This window comes from Spea bombifrons, chromosome 4, assembly GCF_027358695.1.
Source record: "Spea bombifrons isolate aSpeBom1 chromosome 4, aSpeBom1.2.pri, whole genome shotgun sequence".
NCBI lineage: Eukaryota > Metazoa > Chordata > Amphibia > Anura > Pelobatidae > Spea > Spea bombifrons.
Genome location: NC_071090.1, coordinates 9,235,470 through 9,250,947, shown reverse-complemented (window position 1 = coordinate 9,250,947; position 15,478 = coordinate 9,235,470). Strand labels below are relative to the sequence as shown.

The window sequence follows — 15,478 nt, the reverse complement described above, 5'->3', positions numbered from 1 at the left end:
TAAATATGCATTTTATACATATTGTGCACATATTGTGCAATGACAGGTATAAGACTAAAGTTCTTTAGAATGGTTCAAGCCAACTGGAATATTTTTAACACAATCCTTTTGTACTCTCTCCGGAAATTCTTATTTAGAGCTCCATAAACGACAGCATTGAGGCAGCTGTTGAAATATGCCATAAAGTAGCTGGCTACGAAGAGCCAATGTGGAATGGAACCTCCCAATGATGGGTAAATGGCTACAGTGAGTCCAATGATGTTTAGGGGTCCCCAACATACTGCGAAAAGCACAAAGACAGCAAACATTGTGATAAAACCATGTAGATTGTAAGGCCATGTCTGAGCTTGAAGATGTCTACCAGGCCTGACCCTGTGGCGGGTGTTAAGGACCAGTACCCAAATGCGTAAATAACAGTAACTCACCACCCCTATGGGTAAAAAGAAATGGAAGACCACAATGACGATGGTGTACAAGGAGCTGACGGACTGGGCAAATGTACAGGAAAACACCCGGGGGTCATAACGTAAAGATTCCAGAAAGAGATTCGGCAAGATGGCTGCCAAAGACAAAGTCCAGACCAGGCCCACGTAGCAGACGGTGCTGGTGTTAGAGAATAGACGGGGATACCAGACGCTGTGGCAGATGTAGCAATATCGGTTGACGGCGATCCCTGTGATGTTAAAGACAGAGCTTATTACACTGAGTCCCATGAAAAATCCACTCATCTGGCAGTGTACGTAGCCCATTTTCCAGCCTTGGTTGAAAATAGCCAGCAGGACCAGTGGGTACGGGTAAAAGGCAACCAACAAGTCGGCTACAGCCAGGCTAACTACGAAAGCGTTACCTGCGTGAAAAGAAAAACAAGAGATTGTTAATGCTCGGTTTAGGATGGAATTGATCAGTCAGCGGGGGGGGGTTTAGTTTGATTCTGGATGCCAAGTTACAAGCAGTATAATGATTCTTCATTATGAAAAGACAGAAAAGTTTGATGGATTTGGATTTGGTTTCTGTGGATATTTCGCCCTTTCATTCATTCACCATTTGTGAGGTCAGACCCTGATGCTGGGCAAGAAGGTCTGGCTTCACAATCTCCATTGAAAATCTTTAACATATTTTATTGAATCTCACTCTTAATCTGATAAATCATTTCTGTGGCAGTGCCCCCCCTCCCCATGTGAATGCTGTGTCTGCAGAAAAAAATAACCCTTTAAGAAGAAAAAAAATGCATTGAGCACAAAGGGTATTTTTTACATATACTTTTTACATATTTATATTTATATAATTTTTTTATATCAAAATTAATTTATACTAAGAATTTTTCTGCACTTTACTAGTTGTGTAATATGTTAATGGCAGATTTCTTTGAACTGTACCAAATCCCTCTCCTTTGAAGCCTAATTAAAACTTTGGCTTATGGTCTGCATACACTCCTAGACAATTAGCGATCGATTGCAACATCACAGAAAGTCTAATCTGATGAATTTGTGTGCCACTGTGGGTTCAGACGTACAATTATGCAAGTTACATTTCATTTAGTCTTTTGTGTATATTTATATATATATATATATGTATATATATGCCCAAATTACATTTATATATATATATATATATATATATAATTTGTTGTTTACTAGTTTACAGGGAAGTTATGGTATCTTTTGCATTATAAAGGGTCCTCCCAGTGAGCTTCTCTAAGATGTATCATAGTTAATGCTGCAACAAGACACTCAAGAACCGATCTAGCCATGCATTATACACGGCCAATTCAGCCCTTGGAGAAGTGGAGATAAGGATGGCCCCTAGTAATGCATGGTAGGTTTCATCTTCAATTGTCTTCTTCAACTATTTATTGTACAAACGTGCAGCTTAGTGAATAAACTCTTTACTCTTAATATGACACTCCAGCTATCATGTGCACTTTAATGCATGTGATAACTGAGTGGGCTCTTGTAAATGTATGGAGACTTGGAGAGGTGCATTTGCCTGTTTTTGCACCCCACAGCTTCTAAACATGCAGGAGATGTTCTACAGAATGCACCTCTTTAGCCGGCCATCTGGCAAACCGAGAGCATGAGAGAGTATAAGTGTAGCGTGTGACTGATAGTTGGATACATGTGGTCACAGGCTATGAGAGTGTAGCGTGTGACTACCAGCCGGATACATGTGGCCACACGCTATGAGAGTTTATAAGTGTAGCGTGTGACTACCAGCCGGATACATGTGGCCACAGGCTATGAGAGTGTAGCGTGTGACGACCAGCCGGATACATGTGGTCACAGGCTATGAGAGTGTAGCGTCTGACTACCAGCCGGATACATGTGGCCACACACTATGAGAGTTTATAAGTGTAGTGTGTGACTACCAGCCGGATACATGTGGTCACAGGCTATGAGAGTATATAAGTGTAGCGTGTGACTACCAGCCGGGTACATGTGGTCACAGGCTATGAGAGTTTATAAGTGTAGTGTGTGACTACCAGCCGGGTACATGTGGTCACAGGCTATGAGAGAGTATAAGTGTAGCGTGTGACTACCAGCCGGGTACATGTGGCTGCTTTTATACTCCCACTACATACATCATGCTTCATTTTAATCTGAAGCTTGCTAATGCATGCGTGCCATCCTCACCCCAAGCCAGCTGAAGCCTGCGCAAGAGTCCCAGGAGGTCTAATGAGAATCACGTTAATGAGAAGCACTTCCATAAGGTTACGAAACTCCAACACAGACGATCGTCAACGCTTTGGATGCAAATTATACAAAAGCAGTATGATGAATAAGCCTTTTTCTCATTTTTCACATAATATATTAAACAACCAGCATGAGCAGGAGAAAATAAGTGGGAATTTGCTCTTAATTACTGAGGTCACGCATGTTTGTCGGAAGCGTTGACCTGGAACATGTCGTGTGCCGGTGGTAATTCTAATTACTAGAAGGAGCACCACCAATTCTACTCTCAGAGACCCCTGAGACGGCTTGGCCGACCTTATATTTTACTAAAAGCCACGTTTATGTATTTGACTTGTTTTTTCCGCTAAAGGTTTTACTCAAAAGGAAAGGTTCGCAGTAACCCCTTAGCTGCCAGCATAGAAACATCTCTCAGTTTGCTTCTTCACAGTCTTCTCTGACTACGCTCAAAGCCAAAGTTAGAAAGAATTTCTCCTGTTACTTTTAGCTCATCTTTCTAGAAACAAAAACTTAAAATTTAGAGACTATGTGTTAGCTTTTGATAATCTAAAACGAAATAATGTGCAGCACCTGCTCTACTATAAACCTATTTGGCTCTGTATTGTGAATTGTGTTAAAAGATCAGAATCAGAATTTTTAGACCTTAAAGTTTTGGGTTTCTTACCCACACAACAATTAAAAATATTATTTTGGTTTTCTTGGCAAAGCTAATTAAAATCCCATAAAGTAGCATGAATATTTCTCAAAACTCATCTACGGGAGGTAATTCCCTTACCTGATTTCCGAAGTTTCTTGTTCCTGAAGACGGAAGTGATTACCAGGAGGTTGCCCACGATATCACCACTGATGGTGACAACCAGGACTGTGGTGAGGGTGCTGACTACCCATGTTGGATATTCCCCTTCTTGATCTTCCAAATCTTCATGGATATTTTCCTGGCTTGCCCTTTGTTCCATTGCAGTAACCACAGTTCATGCTCTGTGGCACCTCTTGTTAATTCTACGTCTATGAGGATCTAAAGAAAAAAATGCCACTATCAAGACATTTTCTCAGAAGGATGAATCAAATGCTCTCTTCCAAGATAGCATCAGTTAGGAAGCAAGGAATGCTCTAGTGCAACATCTGTATGACAAGCTGGAACTCCTCTCCCCCTTCCCTGCAACGTATGGGTGGGATTTGCCTGTTCTATATTCCATTCATATACTTTATCGGTTGTATCAAAGTGTGGCTAGGAAGAGGAACTGAGAACGTTCGATTTTCTTTTGTTCATTCTCATCACTTCCCACAATCCTTTTAAACACAAGTGCTTGTCGTGTCTGGATGCAGATTATCAGTTGTCAATTGTTTTCTGGGTCATCGTATTAATACTGCAATCTACTCTAGGACGATGTCTTCCGAGAATGATCAGAGTGATGATGGACAAACTAACTCCATTCTATCGAATTGTGAGATCCTGCTTTGATGGTTGGTTATTAATAATATGCACCCCTTGTGCGCTGCTAGGGGTTAACATACTCTACAAGTATTTCAAGTTGCGGCCATAGAAAATATTGGATAATCTGTTGGACCTTGGAATTCATTTGGTGGAATGATAAGTTAATGTTATCGTTTGTCTTTCTCTCTTTACTGTGTATCTTTATTTTAAAGTGGAAGCCAGATTCTACACCGGATCATTAACTCATTTATCAAAATAACACACAGTTTATGCTTTAGTCTTTTAAGATATTTGATTTCAATGTTTTGTTCAATACAACACGGCACAAATTCTCCATATAACCTAACTCACTGATCCTGGAGTCTCTTTTCCTCTCAGCTTTTAAAGTTGTGTCACATATAAGTTAAGATGTAGAGTCTGATAGCAGTAGATGGTACCCCTCGAAAAGAAAGAAAACTGATATAGACGTGTTGGTCCAAGAGAAGATGGAGTATTTAGTTGAAGGTGATACCTTTTATTGGGCCAACATTGAAAAAAGAGTCACATAAGCTTTCAGGACCTCAGAAGTCTGTTCTTCTGGTGTTTAAAAGGTATCTAATAAAGACTCCTTGCTGAAGAACAAACCCCTCATTGGTGGTCATCTGGTGGCCTGGTAGATGAGGAGATGCTGAGACAAAAGTGATACCAACAAGGCAGGGTAGCAGGAAGCATCATCCAAATTACATTTTAATTCAAAGATTCATACTTGCCTGGATATTTGACTTTAGTTGTCTCTGGCAGAGAATTTTGTTACAGAATACTAATCTCCTTCAGACCTCCCTAACGTTTTCCTCCCCTGCTAACCTCCTGAGTTGTCAACTCATATCCCATAGTTCAATCTCCTCTGCCTCTATTGACCATCGTCCACTCTGTACATGCTGCCACCGGTATCCAGCTACATCTCTACTATAACTACCGCCTATTATTATATATTAATTAGATACCAAACCAGTTTATAAATCAATATGTAACGAAAAGGCAGCAACGTCTCGCCCAGCGGGTGCCGCGCACGTTTCTGAAGGCCACAGTGACTTGTGTCTACCTGCTTTGGCAGGACTTGCATACAGTCACCACATATAATGTTACAATGCACACACTTTATTAAACATTAAGGCCTTATTAAGGATCTGTATTTGCACACAGGTTGTAAATGTTTCCTTTAAAACACAATATTACTTGTGACCATTGTGGTTTTACCGGTACCGTCCCTTTAATTGTCAAGATTCTTCTCCTCATTTGTTTCCGTTTAGTGTCATCATCAGAAAAGCATTTTTCTGATCTTTTTTTGCTGGTGTCAATGAATGCTAATTTCACAAAACCAAATTATCTGATAATTATAGGCAGCCTGTCTGATGACCTATGCTGTCAATTTCCTACTTCAAATGGTACCTAAGAGTAAATCAATTAATAGGTTGGAATCAAGACATCAGACGAATGACTTTAAGCAGCAATAAATACCTTTAGTATCTTGTCACGAACACATGTGAGAAGGTTACTTGATGAAAAGCAGGTTATTCAAGCTTTTGACTTTGTACTCTAGAGCCTTTAAAGGTTGGTGATACTTTCTGGTGGACCAACAAGAAGACCATATTAAAACATATGCGGTATTGGCTCGCATATAGGCCGCACCCTAATATAGGCCGCACCCTAAACGTTAGGTGCGGCTGCGGGGGATCTGTATCCTAACCCTGGAGCTAGACCCCGAATATAGGCCGCACCCCCACTTTAAAGACTTAAAGTGGGGGGGAAAGTGCGGCCTATATTCGAGCCAATACGGTAGATTGATCCAAGAGGTAACTTCAGATGTAAAATCTGTGATGATGATACAGATTCAGGGGTCATCAGTGGTATTCTTCAGAGGTGTCTACCAGTGTCACCAGATACCTGAGGTCTTTAAAGCTTCCCATACATCTTGTTCTCTGAATATATTGGCCATAAAATGGTACAACAAATACACGCTGCAGTTTTTGTAGATACATTCTTGCCCATACATCTTTTCCTTAATGTTCAGCAACATTAACCGTATAAAACTAAAAGCTGAGATTGAAGCTTTGGTCAGCCTTGACATTCATCAACTAACCATTAAAGTTTTAGGAAACATATATTAACCAGTGTAAAACGTTCTGTGTATGGGTTTTGTTAGAATTGGTTGTATCATGTCAGTAGGAACTATGGATTGCTAAAGAGTGGGTGAGCTGTGAGATGTTTGGGGTGAGCAGACGGGCAATTTAGAGTTTTACTCAGCTGGTGAAACCTCTTTCTTCTAGAAAGGAGCAATAACCATAAGTGATGAATGAGACAGAGTACACAACTAAAGAGGACATGTGTGAAGTTGGACAGTGGATACATTTATGTCGATGTGAAAGAATGAAGAAGTGGCTAAAATAAGGTAGATGGAAAAAAAAATAAAGGTTCTGTCCCACCTACTGTAATAAATGTTATACTTTTATAACTAAAGGCAGTATTAGAAACATCCCTTCTAGTTCTGGTTAAAGACCAACCCCATCCCGCAAATAATGCAATGACAATGTTATAATTTTTCAGGGAATGCTTGACATGTGACACAGAAGCAAGCACTAATAGCCTGTTGCTATTAAGATTGTAAGCTTGCGGGCAGGGCTCTCTCCACCAAATGTATCGGTTTGTCTTAGTCTGTCAATTCTTGTCATATCCCTTATATATATGTATTGTATTAAGCGCTGCGTAAACTGATGGCGCTATATAAATAAAAGATAATAATAATAATTGAGACTAAACATAGCTTTTTATGTGCTTAAACTTTACAAGGAGTGAATGTAATGACGGATCTGCTAAGCTTGATAAGCTTGATGGCTCTGTATTATATGGAACCATAATTATCGCATACTGTTTTCCCATGGCCCATAACACCTGAGTATATTTCAAGAAGCTGTACTATTATTATGTGCCTGTCTGTAAATCCAAGCCCTTCAAAACATATAATTAACTGAAAATGCAAGAATTAGTGAATTTTCAAGTGGTCTCAGGAATAACCTGGTCATCACTGCCATAGTTGAATGCAATCATTAGGTAATTGCGGTTTGGTCCCTCCTTATTCCAAGATAAATGGAATTGGGGTCACCAGCGTTGCTCGTTTCCCTTTGTAGCCCCCACTTGTTCAATGAATGGCCTGAAACATACTGTATTATCTACAAGAGGGTCTTTACTGTAGCAGTTAGTAGGGTTGTATTTTGAAATGCCTTTTCTACACTGGGTAATGAAGTACTCAATCTTCTAAATTGGACGAAGAACGTATTTGTTGCATTAGATAAAAATGTCATCCTTATAGTGAGATGAAGCAATAGACTATGGAGCCCTGGTGAAAGTTGTTATACATTAAAATTAAACTTTAAAGCATAATGGTATGTATATCGTGTGAGCTACAACTGATATATATTTTGATATACATGTTTCCATGCGGTTCACTAACTAATGGTCACCCAGTAGGCCACTGGCCAATAGCACAGAATTGGGTGCCGCAGTGTGCGAGCATCAGCTGGATATGCCCAGCCAAATTTCATGTCATATCCACCTGTCAGCCACAACTATCAGGTGGTTGCTGGACTTAGAAGGCCAGGGCCACCTCATGATCACCAGTCCAGCCCTGACTGGCACAGAAGGTGCTGTAGAAACAGAACTCCTCCGGACTATGTATTTGTAATACAGAGCACAGCCCCAAAGTATTTCATTCCAAACAGTAACAGATATCTATAAAAATTATATTTTATTGCTCATAAAAATACAGCAATATTTACAAAGAAGGACAATCTTAAACACTTTATAAAGGGAACAGGTGTTTTTTTTTAGTAGCATTTGGCAGCTGGACACATCAAATACCCATTACGAGCATGGTGTATGTGGTCAGTTCCATGTCCCACTGGCAGTGAAAATATGTTCAAGTGTAGGAGGCAGTTGGCCAAGGTGGCCACCCCAAGACCCTGAACCTCCTATTATTCAATGGCACCCAGTTATATCGGCAGGAACCGATTCATTGCATATCTGAATTTCATAATTAGTGCACAGTAACATAGCCAGTGTTTATATAGTATGCTCGTTCCGTGAACGCTCCAGTGTTAGCATGCAAATGGCTGTGATTGCTTATTATGTTGTACTACAAATGGTAAGGACACAGCTGATACTGACAGCTGGCATCCACATTCCCTCTCAGAGGTAATACTGTATAAGTCAGGGCTCTTTAAAGTGAACGTTAAAAGGTTTTTGTATAACACACAGCATGTTGTGACCCACAAAGTCCCATATCGTCTCCCACCACATAAGGTGCCTCTGCCCACAAACGCTTCTTTAACCCCTTAAGGACAATGGGCGGTCCCTAAACCCATTGAAAACAATGCATTTTGAGCCCGTACATGTACGGGCTTTGTCATTAAGGGGTTAATCAGAGAAACTGGATTTGCAGAACAATTCTCTCCCTGCCTGTCCAACATACATTTGCAAAGAGAATAAAACATCTCCAGCAAGCCTTCACATATAAATCCTTTCCATTTTGCACATTCTTGGTACCAAAGATGCCAAAAAGGACCTCTTCCATTTTGACTTTCATTTGGACTCCATCTTCTTTGTGTCGGAACTAAAAAAAACCTTCTTTCAATTCCCGCTTTTTTAACTAGCAAAATACTCTTTTTGGCGCCTCTTAGAACATCACTTCTTCACAGCTACCATAGTCACTTTCTGCCAACTCGGGTGCTTGATAATTTGAATTTGGCATTGGCAGTGGACCACAATCAGCATAAGAAGGCTGTGCCACGCTCAGACGGACATTGAGACGCCTGTAGCCCTCGTCCTGCTGGTAGGACAGTCCCTCCGGCTGTATGAGCTGTGCTGGGTAGTAGCTAATTGCTGTGTACTGGTCTTGGCAGTGGGAAGGTGGAGGGAGAAAATCGTCCAAGTTTCTGTTGTTGTAACATGGGGGAAGAGGGGCTCTCTTGTTGCTTGGCTCCAAGGGAAATGGGAACCCTCCGAATAAACGTTCTTCTTCAGGTTCCTTGGGTAGAGGGGGGACAGGTGGAGCTAAACGCTCTGCGTTGTGGACGGGCTCGTAAGGTGGGTATCCTTGGAGTTCCGCAGGGATATAGCTAGAAGACCAATATGTACCGTCTCCTGTAAACACTGCAACACAAGAAAGAGACAATAATCAGAACTGCCATTTAGTTACAGTCATTTATTTACTTTCTCTGAGTGCTTTTCTGATTATTAGAAGAATCAAGTTAACTACAATGGTTTGGGGGATTTCTTTAGATGACGGTGTTTGTAATACTTGGGAACTTGCAAGACTGGTGAGCTCTGGGCAGCCAACCCTGGAAATGACCAGGTTATGTGCCTATCTCAAAGAGTCCTTACTTCAATAACCCTCTCTGCTTGATTACACTTCACTTCGACACCAAAGCTGACTTCTTACACAGGGGTATGACATTATAGCATTAACATTCACAACAATACATATAGCAAATTAAAAAATATATAAAATTAGTTCTTGATACAATTTAGTAGATATACATATATATTTAAGTTGGATTTTTTAAAATATGGAATAGTAGACTATATGGGAACCTGAAATCTATGTTTCTATGAAGTTATTTTTTTTGTCAGTAATGCCCCCTGTGCATATAATATTTCTCCTAATAAATATATAAGAGACGGATTCCAGCTTTCTTAGTGCACGAGAAACAAAAGTTCAATATTTTTCTTGATAATTAGAGGATTTTGCACTCCCAGAAAAGGCTAACAAATTTCGCCCCTTACATTCCAAACGCTTAGAGACAGAAGGGACGTCAATCAAAAACATGCAGGCACACTTCAAACAAATTCCAACATTATTCAAACAAGTTAAAACGAAGTGCAGCACCCAGGTGTTTCTTGTCAGAAGCCACTAGGTGGCAGCACAGTGTATGGCAAATTTAATGTGTTAACCCTATACAGGTGTGTTAGGAAAGCAAGTCACACAACAGTTGGTCGTTTCATTATAACTTCCGAACTTGGCACGTGTAGCTATTTAGTAGTATCTCTTATCAGAGAGCCGGATTAAAATTCCATGCTTGGCCTTTACATTTTATTCAGCGAATGTGCGGACTTAAGGGACCTTATTTGCTAAGGAAACATGTTAGTCCTAGAGGGTTAGCTACTACATAAATTTTTTCAAATTCGAGGCATTTTTATTTGGAGCCAACAAGACTTATGGTAAATTAGGTATACAGTGAAGAGTCTCAGCTCAGACCTGTGTCATTTGACTTGATGTAGCATCAACTAAACACATCCCTATGTGTTTTTAAAGGTGTTGTTCCAGGTTAATTGCCCCTTCATTATGTTAAGCAAATAAATATTTTCTTTTTTTTTTTTCCCATACGAAGGTTCAACCACATAGAAACCACACAGAAACTTTTTTTAGTTTTTAGGCAGCAACCTATAACTTCCTCTAAGTAGGTGGAACAGCACCTTTAATGCAAATAATAATAATAATTATTATTATTATTTGAAACTTGAATATTTTAGTTTTTAACATGTTAAAAATTACAGTCAGAGATACGTACTGCTTTCTTCACATTCCCAATTGTTCTTGGCAATTGATTCATTGTCGGAGTTGGACGGGGGAGCAGGAGGTAAGTTTGGAGCCACGCTACAGATGGCAGGTCCCCTATGACCTTGAGGCTTGCAGAAAGTCAGAAGCTCTGGAACTTGATTTCTCCTTGCCTGGCCTTCCGCATCTAGTTGAGCTCGTGCTGAGGGACTAAGGATGTTGAGTTCCATGGGTGGAACTTGGGTCCCGACCCCTATATCCCTAGACAAATAGGGTTTTATGTCAGGGTCCTCCTGGGGAGCTGGCTTGTGGCTTCCAAAGCCTCGGCACACGCGTTTTCTGAAGGCCACAAACAAGCCAACTAGGAACAGGACTGCAAGAACTCCACCAAGAATCTCTACTATTTCTTGAGTTCCAGAAACCAAGAAGGATTTGTTATTCCTCTCAGGAGTTACCAGCCCTGCACACTGCCGTCCACCATGTACATCGCTGCAGTTACATGTACCAGTAGGAACACACGGACAAGAACCATCTATGCAATGTATCATGGCACCCTGGCATCTGCAAAAAAGGAGATACAGGAATATTTACTGAAGTAGAAACATTTTCTTAAAAAATGGAGCAATAATTTCCCCCCAACTGGTAACCATTGTTACCATTCATTGTGTTGTCATCTCAGAAAGTAGGAACGTTTGCATGGTTTCCACCACATATATTAAAACTCACAGTGTGTATAGTATATATGCAATACAGTATAGTACAGTTTATGACAGCCCCACCAGAATAGATGTATAATACAAGGAAATTCATTATTTACCTGTCTCCTTCATATACAGGGGGGCAGCTACACGTGTATCCATTGGAAGTTGGTGTACAAATCCTACCATGGAGGCAAGGGGAAGATGCACAAGGGTTTGCTCCCATATCACAGGCAGGCCCAGGGAACGGAGAACGGCAGAAGCACGAGTAACCTGAAAATGCAAATTAAAAGTGGGAATGATGGGAATTTTGAATTGCTGAAATCTAGAGAGTTGATGATTGATTAGAGCAATGGAAAATGTGTGAGCTATGGCCTTACCTCCATTCTGGATCTCTGCACAGAAGCTGCCACCATGGCAGGGTTCCTGGCTGCATGCCTGTCTCTGTTCGCAGCACTGCGTTATACCCTTTTCTTTCAACAAATGTCCTAAACTTGATGAAGCTTGCCCATTTATCCTGATGTCATCGAGACAGCCTTGGAATCCTTGGGACATATGCTCTGATTCAGACATTAACACTCCAATGAACATGCTCTGTTGCGATAATTGAGCAGCACAGGGTTGGATAGGTTTCTCAGTTGCCACTCCGTTGACGTGTAACTGGGCAGAAGAACCAGTCCACTCCAGTAGAATGTTGTGCCAATCACCATTGTTTACTGGGACGTCTGAAACAATTTCCTGGACAATGGTGTCTTTGCATTGATATTTAAAGCGCAGAGATCCATTTACAAGCTGTAAGAAAAAGAGAATGGAATGTGCTGTAAAATACATACTGGATTTTTTTTTATTATTATTTAGGCATTTCCACATATTGATATTTTTAATTTTCAAGTCTTGAATCCTTGTTTCTTATACCACAATGTTTATTTTTAAAAGAGGTATGACTTTTTTCTCATTAGCTCATCAAATAACAGCACCAATATACTGGTATCTGGCAATAATCTTCATTTTTATGTACAGTTCACGTCACATCCCAAAATAAATACTACTACTGCTTTCCTCACCCATAATACAGAGGTAGGATACGATCTCAAACGGATTGTAGGCGCGCAGTGGTTTAAACAGAAGATTAATAGCTCATCCTTGGATGATGTCCTAGCCTAGCTGAAATGTTAGTAGGTATATTTTGAAAAGCAGAGACCCCAGGGATAAAAAAACCCCTCAAATATGGGCCAGATTTACAAAACACAAGATCCAAATTTGTTTGCGTCACCTGGAACATTCTATTGGTTTTCATGGTGATTGCTCCACATTCAGAATAATTGTATAATTACAACACATTTATTTTATTACGATTCCCGTGCAAATTTAGACAAATTAAGTCTAAATTCCATCTACTGAAGAAAAACACATTAATGGATGGGTCTTATACACCTGGACTACAACACCCAAAGGCTGGTGGATCATGGGTCCTAGGATGGCCACAGGACAGCTGTTACTCAGCCCTGGTTCAGACCATATGACTTTAGAGGCACAAGTGATGCACAGATCAGGCATGGGAGATCCCTGGGGTGGAAACCTCTGCTACAAACTCCTGGTCCACACTAGATTTGGAAGTCCAGTCCAGGTTTGGTGAAGCCTGTACCGGGTGCAGGTGATGGACATTTAACCTGCCTGGAGCAACAGATTCAGAGAGAATGTTGAGGAAGAAAGGAGCTCCTCTTTGCTCTTTAGGCAAGGGGAGGCCATGAAAGGCGATCCCTGTGTCAAGAGTGACATTACCTGCTGTGTGGGGGAAGGTTCTCCAAATCCTGGCTTATGGTTATATTAAGTGTAAAAAACAATAAGTATTAGCAATTTGGAAACAGATCTGCTTTTAAGGAACCGGGACCACAAATTGTTGTGACCCTGATAACAATAAATAACGTATAAAACCAGTTGAGGCATCTTTATATACAACATACAAACAATCGAGGGAGTCAGGTAGAAGCTGCACCATTATTTATACATCTCCTCCACAGGGTTGGCTGGCATCCATACATTCCCTTCTGTATTTATATTATGCGAGGCTATGACTGTACATGAGTACAACATCCTGCCCGAAAGGACAGATATGTGCCGACATCCTCGAAAAACCTTGTTTCCTGTTAAACAATCAAAAGTGCAGACTTATTCTGAGCAATTTACACCAACGCTGATTAAACTACAGAGGCACGTTACAACGTAGTCAGACGCCCTCAAGCATCTCTCTCTGCTTCCGCCTGAAGAGCCATGTGTGCACTACCTTCACGTTAATGAGAGTTTAGAGAGCTACAAGCACCCTCGCAGCCCCATAAACCCTTACTCCGTAAAACAAGACAACTGCCTATTGAGAGGCAGGTAACCTGTTCATTGCCACCATGAAGAAGGATCGTTCACAAAAGCTTTGATCGTATTGACCCTGTCCAGAGACGCACGGGTCTCTTCATGCTGGAAATAAAGTAGTCAACCCTCAAAAAGTCCTAAAAATGTATACAAAGGATCTGGTGCCAAAGGTTTACCATGAAATGCTTGAGGATTATTCAGGCCCGGCCTAGCCGTCTGGCACACCGAGCATTTCCCCGGTGGCCGACAGCGCCAGACAACTCAAAGAGCCAGTGCTGCCCCGTCATTGTCAGTCCGGCCCTGGGTTTCACCAGCGTGGAAATCTGTAGAGGACTAATAAAAGTTCTGCCACCGATTTACCATGTAGCTAATGATTAAACTAAATATCATTAAACACAAGCTATAAATAGTTTTAATTAATGAGTGCCGTTGTGAAAACATTACTTTTTTTTCCCCCTGGAACCTAACTCTACACCTGACTGACGGCCAAAAATTGTGTGACTTGGCACCCTTTTGTTTTTTTAAAAAAAAATCAGCCCTGCCTCTAAGAAAAGCTCTTACTAATGTACCTTTTTTGTCTGTAATAGTTGCCAGTGTGTTTGTATAATGCTGTATTTCCTGACAGACAGAACACAGTGTAACATAATGCCCTTCTGTAAATAAGAGGAGAATAGAGTGTGTTTAAGCGACAGGTTAATGAGTAAAAAAAGAAGAAATCTTTGGCCATGTTGAAGAAAGTTCAAAGTGTGCTATATTGTAATGCAGATAATGGGTTAGTAGACGACTTGCTATTGTCCCCTTAAAGGTGGACAATTATTTACATTACAGTGCTACGCTTTAAAGGGAATGGTCACCGTCACAGCTTTAGTCAAAGCTAAATTCATTTATTAAAACTACCTATCGCTATGGGTTCTTATTGTCAGTATAAGTGCTTTGGAGGGACTATTATCTTGGGTGGGGGGCTTAATTGTATGTGATAATATAGAACCTCTAGAATTATCAATCAATCGATAATTATCTAATACATTTCCTATCCTGAAGATACCCCTGGTCTCCTCAACCCATCCCTACAAGGGTGCTTAGCAAAAGGAGAGATGTATCTTAATGGGGGGGAAGTGAAGTTGACTTCTCGCTAGTTTTGTAAACAGCATTAGACAAGTTTATCTAGTGTATACAACTATAAAATGTAGGACCGGGGAGGAGCGAAGGATCTATGGTACAACATCTTTTCTGAGGTGCCTCGTGCTTTCTGGTCACCAATGAAAAAAGGATGATCAGGGTGCTTCAACGTATAAGGCCACAGTGTCTAGTAGGTCCCCAATCTTCTCATCCTGGGGTTGCACTCCCGACGGTGGGATACGCAGCTCCTTCCTTACCTCCATGACCAAAGCCTACAAGGTGGACCCACTGAAGCCTCCAAGGGGCTACGGGAACCTCCCAACAATTGTATGATTCCTGCACATCCCCCCCCTTATCACCAGCGGTGTGAGCAAAGCATTGCTTTGTTTTTTAAATACAGTGGACAACCCCAGGTACTTTGAGGGTTAAATTGATTTTGTCAGCCAAACAAATGTTTAGCCCAGGCTTGCAGAAGGGACCTAAAAGTTGGCCCAGGGTTAATTATATGCTCTTTAGATATGGTAATGAGGTAGCTGTGTGAAATGCAACATGCATTCATTTGCATAAAGGGTCGTTGAATACAAGA

General features: G+C 40.9%; 2 protein-coding genes across 2 annotated transcripts in view; both read right to left on the bottom strand.

The window, feature by feature from the left end:
* LOC128490350 (melatonin receptor type 1A-like) lies at positions 1–3,643 on the bottom strand. The gene is made up of 2 exons (XM_053462200.1): positions 3,463–3,643; positions 1–847 (listed from the first exon to the last, which is right to left on the bottom strand). Exons 1-2 carry the CDS (start codon positions 3,641–3,643, stop codon positions 75–77), a joined length of 954 nt encoding a protein of 317 aa, XP_053318175.1. The 3' UTR covers positions 1–74.
* A 4,934-nt stretch (positions 3,644–8,577) lies between these two features.
* Positions 8,578–15,478, bottom strand: part of FAT2 (FAT atypical cadherin 2) — a 31,508-nt gene continuing 24,607 nt past the window's right edge. The window contains exons 20-23 of the mRNA XM_053464442.1: positions 11,790–12,201; positions 11,529–11,682; positions 10,725–11,272; positions 8,578–9,306 (exon numbers count right to left, since the gene is read on the bottom strand). Coding sequence (XP_053320417.1) covers positions 8,831–9,306; positions 10,725–11,272; positions 11,529–11,682; positions 11,790–12,201 — 1,590 coding nt within the window. The 3' untranslated portion in view covers positions 8,578–8,830. The remainder of the gene's footprint in view (positions 9,307–10,724; positions 11,273–11,528; positions 11,683–11,789; positions 12,202–15,478) is intronic.